Raw genomic sequence first — 23155 nt, 5'->3', positions numbered from 1 at the left:
TTCCTCAGCGCTGTCCTAGGCTGGCTGTTCGCTGTTCGACGGCGGCGGTGGCTTCTCTCAAATCCAGCGATGCGAAGAGCTCGCTGAAGAGTCGAAAAATCAGAGAATTGGCGGGCTGTGACGCTAACGTAACCTCGGTTCTCTCTAGAGAGGGAACGAGTATTGCGTAACCGGCCGTGCTCGCGCCACGAGCGACTTCGCTTCAGTCGTCGAAAAACCAGAGAATTCAGCCTACAGCCCCTATTTTATACACTAAGCCACGCCTATCTGGCGGGCTGTGACGCTATAAAGGCGCGGGCGCCCTTCATTGGGCGTGACGTCACGCCGGGCTCACTGGTAGGCTGCAGCAGTTGCCCGCAGGGCAGCCAATGAGCACGCGAGATGGCCTGCTCTAGGTCTGCTAGCTGCTGCACTGCGTTGACAAGGTATACAATATTAAGGATTATTTTTTTGGCTTCAGTATCTCGAGAAGATGAATCTTTCCCGTAGCGTAAGCTAAACTTACGCAATACGAGAGAACTCTCGTAAGAGAACAGCTGTTTAACACAGCTTGAAAATCCTCACTGAAGTTAAAAATGTCACCAAGAAGATTAAACCGTGCCGAAAATACATGAAATTAAGAAGCCTTCAAATGCTTAAGTAACAAAATGGGTATATACATGTTAAAGAGAATGAAATGAAGACTTTCTACTAGAGATACAACAATGCAAAATTTCTCAGCCGATACCGAAAGTTTGATTTTTGCAAGGAGAAAAAAAAAATCTCTCCTAACTAATGCTGTAGAGTAAACTATGCAGGGAACCCTCTCACTTGATACATTATTTTACTGAATACAATTAGTTTATATTCTGATAACGGCTTTAATCATTTATTTTCAGAAATAATAATCATACTCAAATAAAACCTAAAATGTAGTTGCACGTTTGGTTTTTACAAAACACTTAAAAACAAACATACATATTTAAAATACATAATTAGCACTAAATAAGCTCCTCTTAGAGCTTTTTTATAGCTAACTAACAAACTGAACATTGGAAAACCAATGTTTCCCCTAGGATTTTTTTCAGGGGGGGTGATAGATTTTGGTAAGAATTTGAAAGTTGAGATTTTGTTTATTATCAGAAGTAACAAAGCACAAAACTCTTTGCAATTGTTGGATGGATGGCACGCTGCAATTAATATTTGTTGTAGGAAAAAAACTTGGCAACCCTGGCTTTAACTACAGGTGATTCAAATGTTTAATATGCTTTCTACTTTACTCTCAGTATTCCATGTTTACAACATTTCCAACAGATATTTTAAAGTGCTCTTTTTTTAATTTTTTATTAAAGGGTTAGTTCACCCAAAAATGAAAATTATGTCATTAATGACTCACCCTCATGTCGTTCCAAGCCCGTAAGATCTCCGTTCATCTTCGGAACACAGTTTAAGATATTTTAGATTTAGACCGAGAGTTTTCTGTCCCTCCATTGAAAATCTATGTACGGTATACTGTCCTTGTCCAGAAAGGCAATAAAGACATCATCAAAGTAGTCCACTTGACCTCAGGGGGTTAGTTAGAATTTTTTGAAGCATCGAAAATACATTTTCTTCCAAAAAAAATGCAAGTCTTCCCCTGTGTCGAAATCCTTAGACATGTTTGCAAAGATTGTTTTGTTTACAGCGTGCGTCTCCTTCAGACTGTAAATGAAGCTCGGGCGCACCAGATAACACGTCAGCTCGTCTTACGTCAGCAGACTCATGAAAGCGGATTGACAACAGAACCGGAAGAGAATACAATGCTGAATAAAGTCGTCGTTTTTGTTATTTTCGGAACAAAATGTATTTTCGATGCTTCAAAAAATTCTAACTAACCCACTGAGGTCACATGGACTACTTTGATGATGTCTTTATTGCCTTTCTGGACAAGGACAATACCGTACATAGATTTTCAATGGAGGGACAAAAAGCTCTCGGACTGAATCTAAAATATCTTAAACTGTGTTCCGAAGATGAACGGAGGTCTTACGGGCTTGGAACGACATGAGGGTGAGTCATTAATGACATCATTTTCATTTTTGGGTGAACTAACCCTTTAACAGGTTGTTTGTCAGTTCACCTTAGAAAACCGTGGGTCAGCGTTTATTTTCAAATCAGTTACCATAGTGAATTTTAAGACATCACTACATACGAAGCCCTGTGTACACCATGTGAATCTTGAAAATGTGTCAGCTTTCAACTAAAATATTTGAGTTATTTTAGTAACCATATGGCTATAATCTAAAATAATTTAGCATTCAGAACTTCATAACACAGCAGTCAGCAAATGAATTACAGCTCAGTAGCACTGTGTTAATGTAAACATTTGAAGGTTTTTAAACAAACACTAAATAAATTAAATATATATTTGTTAATTTTATTTTACCATCACTTCCATTCTGAGACTGTAATGGACGTACAGTTGGAGCTGGAGCTGTACTCTGTTGTGCCTTTGGCTGACCTACAAAAAAAAAAAAAAATTCATGCCAGGAACATGAAACATATTTATCAAATTAAATCCCTTTAGACAAGGTGAAAGACATGCCTCAATGTAGGGCTGCAACTAACGATTATTTTGATAAACGATTAATCAGACGATTATTTTTTCAGTTAATCGATTAATCGGATAAAACGTTTTTAAATTAAATTTGATTTTGTTGTTTATTATAACTAAATAAAACCCTAAATCAGGGTATTTATGTGTAAAAGTGTACTTTAAAAAGTGTAAAAGCCACACATTGAGTTTTACTAATATAATCTTTATTTTTGACATTTTAAACCTTAATATATTGATAAATTAAATATAGAAAGACTGAAAACAAGCGTGTGAACGTAGTAGAGCCGCAGTAAATCGCGTTTGAAAAACAATTAAAACTTAATAGTAGACAAATGCTATAAAGAGAACGGAATGGAGGTACGCAGCAAGCTAACAGGCTTGATTAAAAGGATACGAATGATGCATTAGTGCACAAGCATTTGCTGAAAACCACTGACTACAGTGACTAAAAAACAATATTTTACTGCGGCTGGTATTAACTGCCTTTATATTTAGTGCTTCACTTTGTAAACACTGTTTTAATTTAACCGATTTCTGCGGTAGCGCTATTTTAATCCATCACTTATGTTGCGAGCGAGCTGATTGCACAACCTGATGCTCGAGACAAAATAGATCTAGTGTGACTGTCCCGAAGTTAGTAAACAAAGCTGTTTACACAGTAGCATTGTTTTCTCAGATCGGATAGCTATCTGATTGTGAAAAGACCAGGTATAAATGCTCTCCTAACCGCATTCGAGACGGATTTGAACCCGATCGCTCAAACCACTTCAGGAGGAGATCTGAGACACGTTCCAGACGAAACTAGACAAGTGTAAATGCATCTGGTTGTTGAAACCACATATGTAAATTTTACTCCTCCCAAAAATGCTAAAAAAAATTAACTTGTGAGAGCGTGTTATGTTATAGCCAGATTAGGGCTGGGCGATATGGACCAAAAGTCATATCCCGATATATTTTGGCTGAATATCGATATACGATATATATCCCGATATTTTTTTCGCAAAGTGAGAGCAAATGTTCAGTCAAAGTCAAAGCCAAATATAGTCTTCACTGTATAAATTATACATTGATTCGTATTAAAGCTACTACTAAAGTTCTCAGTCAAGAGCAGTGAGTGATTTCCTCTGTATTTTTGTTGTTTTATTAACATTAAATAGATAGTTCTCCCAAAAATTTTAATTGTCATCATTTACTCTCTCAAGTTGTTTTAAACCTGAATAAGTTTCTTTGTTCTGTTGAAGTTAATTGGAAGAATGTGGGTAACCAAACAGTTGATGTACCCCAGTGATTTCCATAGTATATTTTCCCTATGGAAGTCAATGGGGACTCACATTCTTCAAAATATCTTATTTTGTGTTCAGCACAAGAAATAAATTAATACAGGTTTGGAACAACATTACAGTGAATAAATAATGACAGAATTTTTATTTTTGGGCGAACTATACCTTTAAGGACAAGCAGCTGCATGTTTACTACTAGGGCTACTGTCTCTTTAAGACCTGTACGCGACGCGTCTATACACGCATTTGGCAAGCAGATTTCTCTCAATTTTCTCGGTTTGCTTTCAGTTTAGACATAACCAACTTTCCTTATGTAAACTTGTGTGTTTTTGAGAGTATTAGCAAAATAAGACTCGAAAGATAACTTAGTCCAGTAACCAGGCGCTGTTTGTTAGACAGGCTTTTAGTGCATGTACGGGTGCATGTGGGTGTTCGCGCTCAGTAAAGCGCATGTTAGAACAGCGCATCAGCAGTGAATGACATGTTTAACCGGCAAGGCTTTAAAGCAAATGCAAATAATGAACTTTTGTGAACTCACTGAGCTGATGTGTCCCTGTTCCTCTGTGTTAATATTTGATGTGAGTATTTGTCGCGTTGTACACTAATGCTGTTGTGGAGACGGAGGCGCCAGAACTGCTACTGATAGAATGCACAATATACTATATATTTCTACAAAAGCAGTCAGCAGCTTGCTTGGAGCAAGGATCATAGCGCAAATTTGAACTATATCGATATATGCGATATGGTCTAATTCCATATCACATTTAAAAATATATCGATATATTTTTTTATATCGATATATCGCCCAGCCCTAAGCCAGATATGACGGCGCTACTGCAACACGCATTACCGCGGATGAGAAACTCTATTCATCAAGCCAACGAGCAAAATATCACAAATCAAAGTGAAAGTCGCAGACGCTTGACGCACAATCATCATCATTAAAAGTAGAGAATAGAGATAATCTTACCAGTGCTGTTGCCGCTCTCTCTTATTGCGGTCTTTGATTTTGATTTTAGCAGATGATCAATAAAATGCAGCTCATATCTGTTGCTTTCGGTGACGTGAACTCCATTAAATCTGCATATAGCGCGGGAATTGAAGAGCGAAAACACATTTATGTGACCAGGTGTAAATGGATTCGTTTTGATAAATCAGATAACTATCCGATCTGAGAAAACGCATGAAGTGGCCATGTGTAAACAGCACCGGTGTGGTGCCGAATTCTGACCCCCGCCAAATTATTACCCCCTAGTATGGTAGGTTTAGGATTAGGTGTGGGGGAGGGGTTAGGATTAGGCAATCAGATACTGATTTCAACGAGAGGGGTAATAATTTGGCAGGGAGTCGAAATTCGGCCCCCGTGACGTAAGCAGACCAACTAATCGAAAATGACATTCGTTGACAGCGATTTTCATAATTGATTATTATCAATTTTATCGATTAGTTGTTGCAGCCCTACCTCAATGCTAACATGAAATTGCTTTACCAGATATCCCACCCTTCAAAAATTTCAGGGAGATATATACAAACCAAAATTAAGTCTCTCAAATATTCATTTCATTACAAATGACCTTTGCTTATTTTAGCACTTCTGTCAGTGAAACGACACACTACAGACTGTAAAATCAGTGCAAAAATAAATCGATTTTACGTCCAAGAAAAAAGGTATGTCCTACAGCCTTTTTCTACATTAAAGGATGTGAATATAGTAAGAAATGAGATTTCATGTCCAGTGGATTAACTAATGAAATAGTTAAATTTGTGGCATATCAGGTGACCAGATTGCAAAACAATACAAAGCCAACAAATGTCTTAAATTTATGGGCTCATGTACCTCTTTCACTCAGCACAAATCCAGATGTTTCCATGGTTATGATGTAACATTTAATTTCACAAAGAGTAAAAGAGCATTTACAAAAAAAATTAAAAACATTTTGGCGCTCTACCACCATGGTGGGGCAGTTGTCAAGTTAACCGGTATAGCCCAAGTCAAAAGAGAAGCAAATGAAATGCATGATAATTAGGGCTGTCGCGATAACCGCAATATTGCAGTACCGCGCTACTGACAGGCCAACCGCAGAGGAATGCAAGTAACCGCAGTAACCGCGAACCGCGTTTTCTTTTTTCATAAGGCCACCCTTCGTGGTTCGTACCATGTGTATTGAATGTTAAATAAGTTAATAATGATAACAAGACTGTTTATCATGGTGATTTGTACAGATGATTCGTGGATTTGGACTTAAGCCTAAACAGACAGTGAATGTGTTCGACTGAGCGCGTGTGATTACCTGCGTCTGTCTTTGAAGTCAAGTCATGTATATTCGTGAAAAGGTTGCCGTTTCCAAGGAAAGCAAAATATTTGTCGTAGGCTATATGTGTAAGGGTATTTACCATGAATGGCGTCAGCGCTGGTCAGCATTACACAGCGCGAGGAAGCCGTGGGGGGAAAGCAGCGAGTCACGCATTGAATCAATGTCATTGGTCTCTATTAAGTGAAGCATTGCTTCAGCTTTGCCCAAAAGTGACGCTGTTTAGTTTCGGTTACATTGGTTACATTGTTTTTGTGTATGCTGACCACATCATAACACGTATTTATATAGCAACAAATAAATATAAATAAATAAATGGCGGTAAAACCGCATATCGCGCTATTGAGCAACTCAAAATTACCGCAAGGGAAATTCCTTCACCGCGACAGCCCTAATGATAATACCAGGTGTAAACAGTAATGCTTCTTGACTGACCACCTGTGATCAGATCACTGAAAACACACATTAATACCAGGTGGAAACAGCGTCTCTCCGCCTCATTCGATTTCTGGGATCTTGTACATACTTTGTGAGCATCAGGGAGCACCTATCAATTCGCGGGAGACTCCGGGATTTAAATTTGACATGTGTCAAATGTACTCTCTCACCCTCTACATAAGGAGTTGGGTCTCCAATTTTTCCTGGCATCTGGTCGGCAGACTTGAGTACTTCCATGTCCAGTATAACCACCACACGTCTGTGTAGAACAAACACAAAAGCTCTATAATATGCATTAATGAAAATAAACTACTGTTCAAATGTTTGAGGTTAGTAAGAATTTGAGATAGAAATGTTTACTTTTATTCAGCAAAAATGCATTAAATTTCCCAAAGTTGTTCATAATGTTACAAAAGATTTCGATTTCACATCAATATTGTTTCTTTTTATTCTTCAAAATATCCTGAAAAAAATGCATCCAGATTTCCATTTTATTCCATAATAAAATATTATGCAGCTCAACTGTTTTATAACATTGATAGTAATAAGAAATGTTTCTTGAGCAGCAACTCATCATATTAGAATGATTTCTGATGGATCATGTGATACTGAAGACTGGAGTAATGATGCTGAAAATTCAGCTTTGCTATCAGGAATAAATTACATTTTTAAATATTTTAAAATAGTAAACAGTTATTACTACATTTCATAATAGAGGTTTACTGTATTTTTGATCAAATGAATGCTGCCTTGGTGAGCATAAGAGACTTCTTACAAAAACATTAAACAAATCTAACTACCCCCAAACGTTTAAATGGCAGTATAAACTAGGGATGGTAAGATTCACATTGGCGCATCGGCATAAAAGCTAACAATGCGATGCATCGATTTAAATAATGTGCATCGGATACAAGTTGGCATTTGTATCACGATGCATCGTTTTTAACATATCTGCATCAGTAAAAAATGATTTATTCATATATAGTTTTATTAGTAGATGCGCTATACTTTACTATTTATAGTGAACAATATTTTATTATGTAACTGTTAGATTGATTTCTCCTTTCTGAACTGTTGCTCACGCACGTTCTTTCAACACCCCTGCTGCAGCTGCTATGTGAATATGACGTTTCACAACACTACGGAGACCGAGGCGTGTCCTGAGAGTCACCTACCTAGAACAGATCAACATGGCGGAGCCACCAAATAATTATAAATCCAGTGTTTGGAAACACTTTTTTTTTTTTAAACTGCAATTTGTAAAATATGTCGCGCCACTATAAAATATACAGGCAGTAGGCCTACTGCTAATTTAACAACACACTTGAAGCGCCGACACAGCCTGAGTACAGCAGAGCATATTGTTGTCCTACTGTTTGTTTCACTGCCTCTATTGTTCTCATTTGTAAATCGCTTTGGATAAAAGTGTCTGCTAAATTAATCAATGTAAATGTTTTTCATATATATATATATATATATACAGGTCCTTCTCAAAAAATTAGCATATTGTGATAAAGTTCATTATTTTCCATAATGTAATGATAAAAATTAAACTTTCATATATTTTAGATTCATTGCACACCAACTGAAATATTTCAGGTCTTTTATTGTTTTAATACTGATGATTTTGGCATACAGCTCATGAAAACCCAAAATTCCTGTCTCAAAAAATTAGCATATCATGAAAAGGGTCTCTAAACAAGCTATTAACCTAATCATCTGAATCAACTAATTAACTCTAAACACCTACAAAAGATTCTTGAGGCTTTTAAAAACTCCCAGCCTGTTTCATTACTCAAAACCGCAATCATGGGTAAGACTGGCGACCTGACTGCTGTCCAGAAGGCCATCATTGACACCCTCAAGCAAGAGGGTAAGACAGAAAGAAATTTCTGAACAAATAGGCTGTTCCCAGAGTGCTGTATCAAGGCACCTCAGTGGGAAGTCTGTGGGAAGGAAAAAGTGTGGCAAAAAAACGCTGCCCAATGAGAAGAGGTGACCGGACCCTGAGGAAGATTGTGGAGAAGGACCGATTCCAGACCTTGGGGGACCTGCGGAAGCAGTGGACTGAGTCTAGAGTAGAAACATCCAGAGCCACCGTGCACAGGCGTGTGCAGGAAATGGGATACAGGTGCCGCATTCCCCAGGTCAAGCCACTTTTGAACCAGAAACAGCGGCAGAAGCGCCTGACCTGGGCTACAGAGAAGCAACACTGGACTGTTGCTCAGTTTTGCATGTCATTCGGAAATCAAGGTGCCAGAGTGTGGAGGAAGACTGGGGAGAAGGAAATGCCAAAATGCCTGAAGTCCAGTGTCAAGTACCTACAGTCAGTGATGGTCTGGGGTGCCATGTCAACTGCTGGTGTTGGTCCACTGTGTTTTATCAAGGGCAGGGTCAATGCAGCTAGCTATCAGGAGATTTTGGATTACTTCATGCTTCCATCTGCTGAAAAGCTTTATGGAGATGAAGATTTCATTTTTCAGCACGACCTGGCACCTGCTCACAGTGCCAAAACCACTGGTAAATGGTTTACTGACCATGGTATTACTGTGCTCAATTGGCCTGCCAACTCTCCTGACCTGAACCCCATAGAGAATCTGTGGGATATAGTGAAGAGAAAGTTGAGAGACGCAAGACCCAACACTCTGGATGAGCTTAAGGCCGCTATCGAAGCATCCTGGGCCTCCATAACACCTCAGCAGTGCCACAGGCTGATTGCCTCCATGCCACGCCGCATTGAAGCAGTCATTTCTGCAAAAGGATTCCCGACCAAGTATTGACTATTGGGTGCATAACTGAACATAATTATTTGAAGGTTGACTTTTTTTTTTGTATTAAAAACACTTCTTTTATTGGTCGGATGAAATATGCAAATTTTTTGAGACAGGAATTTTGGGTTTTCATGAGCTGTATGCCAAAATCATCAGTATTAAAACAATAAAAGACCTGAAATATTTCAGTTGGTGTGCAATGAATCTAAAATATATGAAAGTTTAATTTTTATCATTACATTATGGAAAATAATGAACTTTATCACAATATGCTAATTTTTTGAGAAGGACCTGTATATATATATATATATTTTTTTTTTTTTACATTTCATACAGTATTTTTTTCCTACAGTTATTCAAGTTTATTTATTTATTTATTATCATGTTAAAACAGCACCTGCTTTCTGCTTACGGAGTTAGCCTACCTGCTGAAATCACACTAGCCAGCTGGCAAGTTATGGAACATTTATTCATTGTTTATCCCTGAGCATCCTTACATTTCTTCACTTTTAAATGTGTGAGCTTTTAAAAGTGTAACTGGAGACAGGACAAGAAAATAATGTCTGTTTTTATTTAATCTTTTGGTTGTGTGAAAACCAAATCTTTTATTTGTGAAAGAGCCATGCGTTAAAAGTCAGTGGCACTTAAGCTACTTTATGATTTGCTGTATGTCTGAACAAAATAAATAAAAGTTAACTACCTATACCATATTGAATTGCATAGCATCATATTTTTCTCCATTGCATTGTATGCATTAAATTGAACAGCATCGCACTGAATCGAAATCTGATCGCATCGTAATAGTAGTAGGGGTGGGCGATATAGCCACAAAATTATATCACGATATTTCAAGAATAATTGCGATAATGATATTTCTGACGATATAGACTTTTTTTTTTGTTGTTGTTGAAAATTTTCTTATTGTGTTTATCTCGCCTAAATGATTGCTCACTCATTGCGTTTTTACAATGTGGTAATTTTGTTGTTAAGAGTTTACACAACACAAGGAAGCTTGATTTCAATCTTTGAATTAAATGTTAAATGTGTGTAGGTCTAACACCAGTATTCAGAAATACTACAGAAACATAATAAAGTAATCAAATGTAAAATAACACATAGTCTTTTAGTTCTGTTTCCTGATTAAATTAAATACATAGGCTAATAATTCTCATTCATTACAATTAAAGCTATCTTTTGTTGTTTTGACGACAACATTAATGACAGACGCATAGCCTATGGCTGCTGTCACTTTTACAGCTAGTGCACGGATCCACTGCTGTTTTCATTATACTGTCTGTCACACTGTCACATGCGTTTTATACATAACCGACTGTGTTTATGAGTATACTTACCAAGACCGGAAGTTTTACACATTTTTGCGTTTTTCCCCCCATTAAAGCGATATAATCCGCGAAAAATAAATTTAGTTTCTCGCGAGCTGTAGCCTACTCTATGTATGCGCGCAGTGCAACTCAGAGAGTGCGCGAGTAGCTTACTGGATAGTTTAAAACCGCTTGAATGTTTAAACTGATAAGAATTAAGAAGACTTAAAAATTATAAACTTTAGTTACGATGCACTGATGGCCCGATTGTGCAAGAGACTGTTCAGTCATGTCCCGACTCCTAAACGCGCGCGAGAGAAGACGCGCGTCAGCAGCCCCGCTGGACACTCAAGCTGTTTGTGAAATTGCTAAATCGTCATCGGAGGCTGACAGGCTGCTCTCGCGCTCAGACAGGTGTTGTTGTTGTGTGTGCTAGGGAACGTAAATGCGCCATACGTCATTGCGTCGCTATATCATTGATATCGCGATATGACACTTTTTTATCATGTAAAAATGTATACCGGTATTATCGTGGACGGTATGATATGGCACACCCCTAAATAGTAGTGAATCGCATTTCATTGCATCGGTAGCTGCTTATATGTATCTGTAACGTATCGTAGGCTATGCATCGAGATGCGAATCACATCGGCTTCAGTTATGGAGATGCACATCCCATCGGCTTCAGTTATGGAGATGCACATCCCTAGTTTAAACAAAGCAGGGCCAGAGAAATTTGCTAATAATAACAACTGTAAGAAACAAAAACAAAAAAATCTGATCAAGACCTGGAGACGAATGCTTACCGTCCATCCTTGAGAACATTAGTGACGCTCCTTTTCAGCATACACACACAGTTAGAGGCCAACTGGTTTTGCTCAGCCATGGGATTGAGCTGTGTGGAGAGCATGAATGCTGCATGCAAGGGACAAACAATATTAAAAAAATACATGGTTTAGGACTCTCTTTCTCATATTTGCATGTTTTAGAAAACCTGGGGTTTACATCCCAATGACATGAGCAAAATTATCTCAAATAGACCATTAGGGCTGGGCGATAAATCAATTTTATCGATTAACTCGAATGTGTAGTTTACGCCGATTTTTTTTAATGAAAATCGGTTTTCTCTTTAACAACCGCCGACGCTCCCATCTGGGCTCCCGTAGTTCCGACCGGGCTCAGCGCTTGCCATGATAGAGATACAGATACACAAACAACATGGCAAATGAGCAAGACCGCGGCAGCAGAAGCACACCTGCCGAAAACATTTACACACATAACGCCACACATCCATTTTCTCACGCAGAGAAAAATCGCAAAGCAAAGAGGACACTGACACCGACAGACAAGACAGAGCAGGTTACTATCGATATGAAACAGATTCTCAGCTCTCAGATTCTGTCAATTTTATTACAAAATTCAAACAATAAACACCATTTTGGCGCTTGTAAATGTGACGTGAAAGAACGCTGGCAGATCTCAGTTCAAGCGGCATGTGAAGCGATCATCTGTTACTCTTTACTACCAACTTACCGAGATGTAATAAAATCGATCGATTAGAGTTTTTCAACCGCGGAAAGATGTCCATAAAACAGCTGGAGAACAACATATGTCACGTAACGTTACATTTACCTCAGGATGCCCTTTAATGACCCATAGCAAGCATGTTAGTTAGACGCATTATAAAATAAAAAACGCATTATATTTAATTTGAGTTAGTTTTAACCTTTAATAATACCAGCTGACAGGGCTCTCTGTATGTTTACAGCATTAGTTGATTTTTTTTGTGTTTTTTTTGGGGAGAACAATTAACACATTAACGTATCTACAATACCTATCTATCCAAAGGAATTTATATTGAATCAAGATCAGAATCAAATCACAAGAATTTAATTGAAATTATGAAATTTGTGTTAAGCAATAATAAAAACAGTATCATACCAGTAAACTTAATAAAATTATGTTTAGTTACCAAATAATTTGACAATCACAATACACTTATTGTGATGCAAGTTTTTTGTTTTTTTACACATCCCCCCCAATCTCAATCCCCCCATTTTATTTTATGTTACATTTTCATTGTTTTCAAAGACAGGGCCTGTCCTCTTGTCTTTTTGGCTTGTTGTTTCTGATTGCACTTTAATCGAGATCAAATCCCAGAAGAGAATATTAAAACAAAATAAAGTTAAAAATTGTTTTGAACAATTTCTTTGTCATCTGCAGATTGATTTTAAGTAGGGAGAGAAAAAAATCAATTTAAATCGTAAATCGGATTTTTTGTGGAAAAATCTGGGATTTTTTTTTAGGCCATATCGCCCAGCCCTATAGACCATTCAACTTTCGAACACATAAGCACTGGACATGAAAATTGTAATGCTTATGCAACAAAAGTATTAGATAAACATATGGCTTTGGTGCTGATGATCAATAAGCAAACAGCCAATTCAAAACAACATCCAAAAAAACATCCTCCCGTACATGAAAATTACAATGTATTTAAGGGACAGACACGAAATGAAATACACAAAGGCATCTGAAACTTGATCAAACTTACAGGACATAGTGTGCAGCCCATCACTCATCATGAGACGGAAACGAGATAGGCCATTTCCCCCATCAATCTTGCGGATGTTCTGGAGAGAATATTCAACATTTTACAGTATAACACTAAATATAACTAGAATGGAAATAAATGGTCTGGTGTATTAAAGAAACACAAGCGTAAACTAAACTTTCAGAAGCTAATAAAAACATTAAATTACTAAAAACACTGATAATAAAAAGTTAAGACTTTTTAAGGTTTAACTTGATAACATGAACTAAAACTACAGCATTTATTAATCTTGATGTTAATCTCAGCATTTACCAAAAGATTTTTAAGATTAAATGTTGTGTCTGTTAACATTTGTTAATGCAATGAAAATAAAAAAATTTTATTAGCCTAACTAAAATGAAAAACGTTAAATAATGCTGTTAGAATATATTGCTCATTGTTACATGCATTAACTAATGTTAAAAAATGAGACCTTATTAAAATACATCATTTTATGGATTAATTTACTTAAATTTATACATTAACATTTTATTCCCCTCAGAAATCACAGAATGTGATGTCATCGTCTACTATATTGGTCTACACATCAACATCGCTAGAATATAAGGTGATGTAACAAAATAACTTTAATAACTTGTAAACAGTGTGCAATGAATCTGACAGTTACCACACATTGAAGAACAGGGTTGCTGACTTCAACTCCTTTAGTCAGGGACTGGGGGGGGAAGTAAACAATTCAACACTTTCACTCATATAAAACAGATCAACAATATTAGTGAATTCAGATATCTGCCTTATTCCACACACACATTCAAAACTCGGGAAAGAAAACCGATCACATGATGAACCATTTACTGAGACTGTTTTTACATGTTCTGCTCATGTAACGTTATCCGCTAATGTAATTGCATTGAGCGGACCATATAAAAACTCTTGCGTCTCTGCATTGCGTTGACACGTTTCATCCTTGATTTTAACTTTGATACAGTTCACACATGTAATTATCGAAAAGGGTAAGTACAATAAACAAAAGGCAATGGTAAAAGTTGGATTTTATCTCACTGTCACAGTCCGAAACCGCAGAAAATCTTGCTGGCTAACTCACTTAGCAAGCTTTGGTCTGCAACGGTTGAAATAATGCTGCGGTCTTATTCTTACCTCAATTGCCCCTTCTGACAGTCTAACAGTCATGTTTTCACAAAAATATGGCAAACGAAAGATTAAATGTTGTATTGACAAAAGATCACAACCGTCTCTGGTCCTCAGCACTTTCCTGTATCCTCGCGCCAACTCACACCAAACGCGCGAAAGTGCGACTCGCGATGACGCGTTTCCCGTTTCGATCTACTTCCGCTGAACATCAAAAATAAATATAACAGACGACGAGCCAAATGTTTCTTGAAGCGGGCTAGTTTTAATCACTGTTTGATTCAGTAAGTTTTGCGAGTCTGAAAAATACTTTTAATAAATATGTTGTGAGGTTGTAAACTAGTAAATGTGGCTAATGTTTGTTTTATTTAAAACAAATTTTGTAACAAACAGTTGTATTGAATCCCACAAGAGCAATTCACAGTCACATTATCGACAACATTAGCTGCCAGACATTAGCTCCCTTTTTTTGTTGTATCAAAATATTATGTATACTTTAATTAAAAAATAAGAGCCTTGTAGGCCTACAATATATGGTATTTTCTTAATAAACTAAATATTTGCATTTTTTTTACATTCCAAAATGTCGTTCTGAAAATAAATAATACATACAATTTATTCACCCCGGTTTTATGTTAAAATAGGTTTCTAAATTATTTCAAAATAATGATAGCCTATAACAATTTTCTTCTGTCCGGTCCACAATGTGTTGTGTTTAAAACAGATAACTGTGATAAATCATATGTATTATAATAAAATATTTTTTTCATTTGAATTTAAAAGAAAGTTGTTTCCCCTGCAGCATACTAAGAAAAACTGAAACTCAACAAACCTACTTTGTGTTCATTCATGTGACAAATCCAATTTAATTGATCAAAAACTGTTGATTATTGAATAGTGTGCAGTACATTTTTAACAGTATTTAATAAAAAACAGAAATAATCTGAAGCACATGTTTGTAAAATCGCATAAAATGCTGCACAAGTAATTTCTCTGTTAGTAGAACTGCAGATTGTTATGTTATCGTACCTGAAACAAGGTGATATTTAGAACTATTAACCCTTTAAATAAATACACGCATGAGGCACTTAGGAATTTCTGTTCAAATTTCTTTAATTAAAAAAAAATCATGAATTTTTAACAAGATTAGCAAGGACATTTAGAACAACATTAATTCACATAGGGGGAGTAATTTCAAATTATCTTATTGACCTCAATGTACTTTTACAAAATATGTCCTTAATTTGCCTCCCAGTGGGAACCAACTATGCAGTCATACTAAAAGTATAAAAACTACTTTGGATGAACTTCAAAAGATAGTGGCTTGTCATTAGTTTTATCTGAATTTCCAGGGTTTGTGACCACAGTGGATGCTCCAGGGTTTGGGTTGGAAATAACTCCCAGAAAAAATGGTGTTTGACTCAAGTCATCCATTAGGGCAAAGAAAAATGGCTGATTGACAGTAAATGAAGGGTTGGAGCGTGAGATGACCACACTTGTTGCTGCCGCTGCCTCTGCCCCTTCTTCGTTTATCTCAATACTGGACATATGCTGCACACTGGACACAAACAAGGGGCCCTCTGAGATGCGGTCTAGCTTCGGGTGACTAAATAGCATTCCTAGACCTGGATTACAGTAGAATTATATATGTGTTAGTGTAGGATTGAAAATAATACAAGATATTTGAAATGAACATTTGCTTTGCAAGACATTTCATTTACTGTTTTCGACCCCCTCTTTCTACCACAAGGATCATTTGGAGTTCCCAAAGGCACAGATAGTGATCAAGGGGGTCTATGAATTGTCACACCTTTAGTACAATGGTGGAAGTTGTAATTATCTGATTGGTCAGTTTGAACTTCTCACATTTGTGTTAAAGTCACATGGGAAGGACTCAGGGAATGATAAAAGAAAACTGTAACTGTTGCTCTTTCATTTTATGCTCTGGCTTTCTTCTTATTCGCTGTGTCCCTTTCTTGGGGCTCTCTCTCTTTACCTTCTCTCTCTCTCTCTCTCTCTCTCTCTCTCTCTCTCTCTCTCTCTCTCTCTCTCTCTCTCTCTCTCTCTGGTAACATTTTACATATATGCTGGGTACAATTATTTATATAAGTTATTATCATCTAATACATCTATTATTAACTATTTTAAGTGCAACCATAATATTTTGTCATTAAACCTTTTCAATTACAAATAATGTGCTAACTAGTTTTGATTTGGTATTGACTTTGAAGTGCTACCTATTGCAATACAATATTGTCACTCTATATAGCAACGCTCTCCCACATATTAAGCTATTGTAACTGTGCTTATTTCCGTCGTTGGTATAAGTAGCAGTGGGTGGTAATAGACAAGAAATGTACAGTTTTCTACCATCATGCTAATAAAATTTCTTTAGTCATTCGGCAGTCTTGCAGACTGAACCCCTGCAGGAAAGCCACCCTTACATTAGCATACATAAATAGAATAAATATTAAAATGACTGTGAATCCAAAGTGATCTCCTTGGATTATCATGGGGCAATTGAAAATACAGTAGATATTATAGATGCTCATAGCTGGTTAAATTATATTTGCCACTAACGAGTCACAATGTGCATGCACTGGATTCAAGACATCTTACCCATGCTTGTCATGGCCTCTTGAAGGTCCTGGCTGAAATCAAGTTTGAATTTTGGGAGTTTGACTTGCATGTTTCTTTCTCGTGGTAATCGAATATACAGATCTGAGATATTGAGCTTAGCTGCGATGGCTGACACATTCACATGTTCAGATGTTGGCATTACCACTAGTAGACTCCTATCGCCTTTAAAGGGGAATCGAGCAACCTGTAGAGGTAAAAGCAGAAGAAAAGGTGAGGAAAAGAGATTTAATCAGTACTTTTTATGAAGTAGCATCTTAAAGGCAGTAACCTGGGCATCCAGCTCAGGGTGGGTGAAAACGCTGAGAGGGTACTTTGGCCCAAGCATCATGTCCACATTAACAATCTGGTTTTCATCTATGTAGAAGAGCTCAGTTGAGGTGAAATGAGGGTCAAAGCGGGTGAGCCACTCTCCTGTCAGAGAAAAAATAAGACTTGGATTCTATGGTCGTTTTTTGGTTTACACTTGTGAAATAACAAGGGAACGATAATGCAACAGATCTGAGTAATGCGAAACCTCTGATGTGACTCACTGAAGCACAAAAGGAAATTGCAAAATACTTGCTGGTAACAGGTGTTTGTTCTGACCTTTGTAGTGCATAGCATTGATCAGCATCATAACAGTGCTGGCAGGGAGACTGGACAGAAACTCTGAGATGTGCCCATTTGTGGCTTTCTTAACCCATTCATTGATCTCATTAACATCAGTCAAAGTGGCCGGCTCTGAGTCATACAGTTTCTGAGAATCTTCCATGAACTCCTGTTTTGCTTTAAATCCTGAGGGGGAAAAAAGAAAACCATTCATATCTTTGCATAGTACAGTAATTAATTTTTCCAGAAATATCAACTAAGATTTAGTCCCCCAAAAAATGCCCAATCCTATTTAAAACAAATGAAGAAAAAAAACAAATAACCTATTTGCTAAGATTTGACAAGCTAAGATGGGAAATTATGACATTGAGCTGCTCAGGACTAGGCTTCAAGTTTTCCATATATCCATGGTTGATAATATGATTTATTTTTTAAAATTACTAACCAAATAAAGGTAAAAATATATTTGGATACCTTACCATTTAAAAAAATCTATCTATCTATCTATCTATCTATCTATCTATCTATCTATCTATCTATCTATCTATCTATCTATCTATCTATCTATCTATCTATCTATCTATCTATCTATCTATCTATCTATCTATCTATTTAGCTTTTAAAAGTGCAAAACTAAAACTTAAAACATTCAAACATAAAGCTGTTAAAACTACTTTAAATGTTCTGGCTTTCTTAAGCCAACATCCAAATTTGTCTACAACCCTTTTAATCTAGTTTAAAATAAATGAATATATCTTGAATGTACATATTAAATATGTTCATGTGTGAACTTCAGGGGAAATTATCTTCATTAATGCATATACACATAATGCGTTAGATATACACGTGACCTAAATATACACACAAAAAAACTTTTTGGGGGGCCACTGTATAGCATCCAATTGCTGACAACGAGTATGTTTTGTGTAAGCTACATTTGTGTGTCTCTCACCAGGTTGCAGATAGATGCGGCTGGCGAATGACAGGCTCCTTTCACGGAAGTTGCGCAGGAGGCTGCTGAGGGCAGTGTGGTAGCAGGGCAGTGCATCTGCATGCAGATGGTGTAGAAGAAGCTCTTCCGTCTCATTTGTTGCCCCTGAGATTCAAATAAACAACAAGATTGTCTCAGTGTTTTTGATATGTAGCTACACCACTAGCTTAGCCAGAAAAGCGTCTCTGGGTGTGCGTAAGAAAAACTGGGTGTGCCACATTTATTGACAGATTAATGTGCAAAAAAACAGAATAGACTGGGCTGATGTGTAAAACTATACTCAGGCTCCGCACATAAACATAATAGCCTACTATATAAAATATAACTCAGGGATCAACATTAAGGCTTTTCGTGTGCTTGTCGTTCGAACAAGTAAATCGGTCATTCACTTGTCCAAGTAAAAAAATAGCTTGTTCAGAAAAAAATTTGATTTTTTTTTTGTGTGTGTTGTAAATATAATTTATTCTGAAGCAATATTCTCATCAGTCAGCTTTTACATATTTAAATCTGAATATTTATGTTAAAAGCAACGCTTAGTTTACATTAACATTATAATGTGAAATTCTATTTTGGTTGTAGCTAATGTTGGCCTACTGATGAGAAAATAACATTGCATATTAGCTTACAAGTTTTATGGTTAGTGGCCACCTTTCTAGTTTTAGCATTAGTTTGCAAACTATAACATATATATTTTTAATGGAATTTAATATTTACTGCAATTTTGTATGTGTTTAAAGGCAACTACAAAGCGCCAATTCGCGCCAGTGACTTCTAGCAAGATTCCTGAGGTAGGCCTAAGCTGTACTTGAAATCATATTTTTGATATATTTTGACATAAGTTTGCTGAAATGATTAGCAATATGCGATAAGTGTTTTAGAGCCACTGGTGCACACTAGGTAGCATACAATATCTTATAAAATCTCTATGAAATTGGCTAACTTTATATCATATAAGTGACCTTTGCATCATGTCTAACATTATATTAATTACACAGCAAATGAACCAATCAGAAGGTGGACCATTTTCTATGTTCAGTCTCACCAGATTAAATGTATCTGTAATCACTGCAGTAAAACTTTCACTAATTCATTCATACCAAATCTAGCATTCTAAACAACTTAAGTTTATATATTTGCATTATTTTGATATTTTATTTGGCAGAAGACTCCCACCTGACCAGGAAGGTCCTAATATCAGCGCACAGGTGGGTTAAATACTGTAGGAAGGAGAACGATCATCACTCAGTGATTTCTTGCATGCGTCTTACTGTGTATTTGTCTCAAACAGGTAAATCATCGATTTCAGTCTTTCTCTCTATGGCTCTCAGCATTTTTTGGACAGAATTTAGGATATGTAAGTATTAAAATTTAATCTGGCATAATTTAATTTAGTTCAGCTGAAATGTTTGAATATGCTATTGACAAATAAGCTGTTTCCAAATATATATTCTTAAGTTATAGTAAAAATTATAATTAAAAGGGAGGTTCAAAATAATTTGACTCTCTCTCTCTCTCTCTCTCTCTCTCTCTCTCTCTCTCTCTCTCTCTCTCTCTCTCTCTCTCTCTCTCTCTCTCTCTCTCTCACTCACTCAATCTCTATCTCTATCTCTCACTCAATCTCTATCTCTCTCTCTCTCTCTCAAATAGTGTTGGAACCAGGATCTCCTCTGAAGAACTGTGTACATTTGTGTTTGTGGATACGCATTTAATTTAACACGTTTACACATCTTTGTGCTAACCTTTTTGACATTTTTACTTTGTTAAAATCTTTAACACAATGAATGAGTTAAAATTAACACATAAAACTTTGTCCCTAAACTCACCCATTAATGTGTAAAAATTGAACACATCATTTCCAGCATTGGCAGACTTTTACATTTTACAGTTTATTTCGTGATATATATGAAACGTTTTAAATAATAAAAATAAGGTATTTTGTAATAATTTTGTCTAATTGATTTGTATGTCAGTAGTACTTATGTAGGATACAAATAAAATAAATTCTATATAGAAATTATGAAATCTAATTTATATTTAGTACAAATAAAAATAATTACAGTACACTAATTTAGTTCAGCTGAAATGTTTGAATATGCTATTGACAAATGTATAGCTGTTTACAAATATATATTCTCTTAAGTTATCGTAAAAATAATAATAAAAAAAGGAGGTTAAAAATAATTTGACACTAATATGGAATTTTCCTCTCACTGATTAGCTTGGTTTTTACAGTAATGCACTGGTGAAACGTAATTGGTACACTGTAATTGGTACACAATTACAGTACCATGTGGTTACTGTAAAACTGAAATATGGTAATGGTACTGTAGAACTTAAGTTACTGTAAAAAACCCTTGAAATGTCTAACATTGAATGCATGCAAAAACAGAACAAAAACCAAACATTTGTTATTCTATGAGTCTTGTTTTTATTGTAAATTTCAAACTTACCCAGCGCTAGCTGTGAGAGTGCAACGGACAAGCTAAGAGGAGAAATGATGAGATTGGGCTGCTCAGGACTAGGCTTCAAGTTTTCCAGGAACCAAAGGCCAAGCTTCATAATGCCATTGCCTATGGTCTGTTTCATCTGTAGGCTAGACATTTCCCCATCACGGTCCTCCTCAGAGGAGCCCTCTTTCTGCCCAGGAGAGGGAACCGTGGCCGAAGGATCTGCTTCCAGGCCATCTGGAGTACCCGTGTGTGCTTCTGTTATGGTGGGGTCAAGAGTGCCCTTCAAATCCTGAGAGGGACAATGCGATTGGAGTGTCAAATGTCTAAACGTGTATACCCTTAAGGATGAGCACTGAGCATTGTGGGTTCTTACTGATATGGGTTTACTTGACGTCAGTGGGATGAAAGGAATTACAGGATCCCTTCCATCCTTTGTTTCAATCACATCTTCCTGCAGTGAAAAAGAGCAATTCATGGCATTTCAATGGAATAAAATCATTTGAAAATAAAAAAAACAATATAAGATCTGTTGAGTGCTTTACCGTCCAGCCTTGCTTGGCATAACAGAGGAGGAGGAATGCCAGAAAACACAAGTTCATGTTCTAAAAGATTGTCTAAAAACCAAAGAACAGAACAACTTATAAAGCATTTGGAATTATTTGCTTGATTTTTTCATTGGTCACTGGTCATTTGTTCAAATGTAGTCTTCCATTTTACATATTATTATAGATAAAATACACATTACATCCATAAATAAAAATTTTGGGATCTATTGTTAAGATGTTAACACAAGCACCCTCACACGTATAATTTATTGACAGAAAATATTTTAAAAATAATTCCTGTAGGTCTCCCTCACTTGCACAGAAATCCGTAATCCAGCAACATGGCATTAAAATCTGGCAATAAATTACAAATATAGAAGTGAACTGATTAACATCCCAAATTTCAGGTGGATTATTTTTAAATTCACAGATTGTCGAATAATCAATAAATGCTTAACATGGCTAAAGGTCTGTCAGCTGTTGCATAATTCCAGGGTTAAGCCTTTTAAAATTGTGTAGAACTACAGGTTAATAAATTGAGATCACAGGGGGAAAATATCTATCTATCTATCTATCTATCTATCTATCTATCTATCTATCTATCTATCTATCTATCTATATATATATATACACACACACACATATATAGCACCTTTATATTTATATATATATATATATATATATATATATATAAATATACACACACATATATAGCACCTTTATATATATATATATATATATATATATAGATATATATATATAGATATAGATATGGAAATGTTACAGCATTTCACTACTGATACTCTTCTTGTGCACACAAAATTTCTATTTTCAAAAACGCTTTTTAACAAAACATTCTTATGGGAATTAAATGATTATTAATTTATTATACTTCAAAGATGAAATGTACATATTTACTCACCCAAAGAGCTGGAATCAACTTCTATATTTCAACACAATATATTCATAATACATTGCAAACAACTATTTACAAAGAAAATGTATACAAGACAACAAACAAAACTGTGTGCTTACCGCGCAAATCTCCAGTTGTGGGTTCCAGCCCTGATTTAGGAAAGAAACGCACAAAATAGGCAATGTGAAAATTCTTGGCTTGGGGGTTGGCACTCTCAGAGCAGATAGTTACATTTCAACTTTCATTGATCTTTACCTCATATAGTCTTAGTACCTACCTCTTCATAGATGTAAATATTGAGAGACATTGGGGTCAAACATCAAACTGGAGTGTGTAGATTTGTGGATCTGTAAAGTATGGAGTAGGGTATAAACTGGTACTGTATAGTTAGCTGAGCTGCTGACAGTGAATGTCAGACACTGAGTTTGAGTAAATATGCAGCATAAGAAAAACTGCACATAAATGAGGAGGAGATGACAAGTCAGCTCTGCCAATGCTGATATTAATATAGACTGTTATTGGATATTGAGGGCTTTTATATTGCTTTCTTATATGCCACACAAACAAACCAGTGGCATCTGCCAAGATCTCCAAATTGAGAGCAGTTGAAAAGCAGTGCGTTGC

At 36.3% G+C, this 23155-nt stretch overlaps 2 protein-coding genes across 2 annotated transcripts in view; both read right to left on the bottom strand.

Moving 5' to 3' along the window:
- The window catches only part of rpa1 (replication protein A1), a 48901-nt gene extending 34308 nt beyond the window's left edge, over positions 1-14593 (bottom strand). Inside the window, exons 1-6 of the mRNA XM_077208307.1 lie at positions 14411-14593; positions 13920-13967; positions 13253-13331; positions 11505-11613; positions 6776-6864; positions 2405-2479 (exon numbers count right to left, since the gene is read on the bottom strand). Of these exons, the coding sequence (XP_077064422.1) occupies positions 2405-2479; positions 6776-6864; positions 11505-11613; positions 13253-13331; positions 13920-13967; positions 14411-14443 (433 nt within the window). The 5' untranslated portion in view covers positions 14444-14593. The remainder of the gene's footprint in view (positions 1-2404; positions 2480-6775; positions 6865-11504; positions 11614-13252; positions 13332-13919; positions 13968-14410) is intronic.
- Positions 14594-15496: 903 nt separating this feature from the next.
- Positions 15497-23040, bottom strand: serpinf2b (serpin peptidase inhibitor, clade F (alpha-2 antiplasmin, pigment epithelium derived factor), member 2b). The gene is made up of 10 exons (XM_077208296.1): positions 22809-23040; positions 22651-22680; positions 21613-21684; positions 21444-21521; positions 21071-21359; positions 18582-18725; positions 17627-17815; positions 17310-17452; positions 17021-17225; positions 15497-16026 (listed from the first exon to the last, which is right to left on the bottom strand). Exons 3-10 carry the CDS (start codon positions 21667-21669, stop codon positions 15695-15697), a joined length of 1437 nt encoding a protein of 478 aa, XP_077064411.1. The 5' UTR covers positions 21670-21684; positions 22651-22680; positions 22809-23040; the 3' UTR covers positions 15497-15694.
- Between the last annotated feature and the right edge of the window lie 115 nt (positions 23041-23155).

The sequence above is a fragment of the Siphateles boraxobius genome, unplaced genomic scaffold (assembly GCF_051911475.1).
Source record: "Siphateles boraxobius isolate OS27281-9 unplaced genomic scaffold, OSU_SipBor_1 6, whole genome shotgun sequence".
NCBI lineage: Eukaryota > Metazoa > Chordata > Actinopteri > Cypriniformes > Leuciscidae > Siphateles > Siphateles boraxobius.
Note: the sequence above shows the minus strand (reverse complement) of the source record. Positions and strands in the feature narration are given on the sequence as shown.

Coding starts and splice junctions, on each gene's coding strand:
- serpinf2b (XM_077208296.1), bottom strand. CDS start 21,669: ATGAACTTGTGTTTTCTGGCATTCCTCCTCCTCTGTTATGCCAAGCAA. Junction 21,522..21,612: donor ATGCCAAGCAAGGCTGGACG/GTAAAGCACTCA, acceptor TTTTCACTGCAG/GAAGATGTGATTGAAACAAA. Junction 17,226..17,309: donor ACCCTGAGCTGGATGCCCAG/GTTACTGCCTTT, acceptor TTACCTCTACAG/GTTGCTCGATTCCCCTTTAA.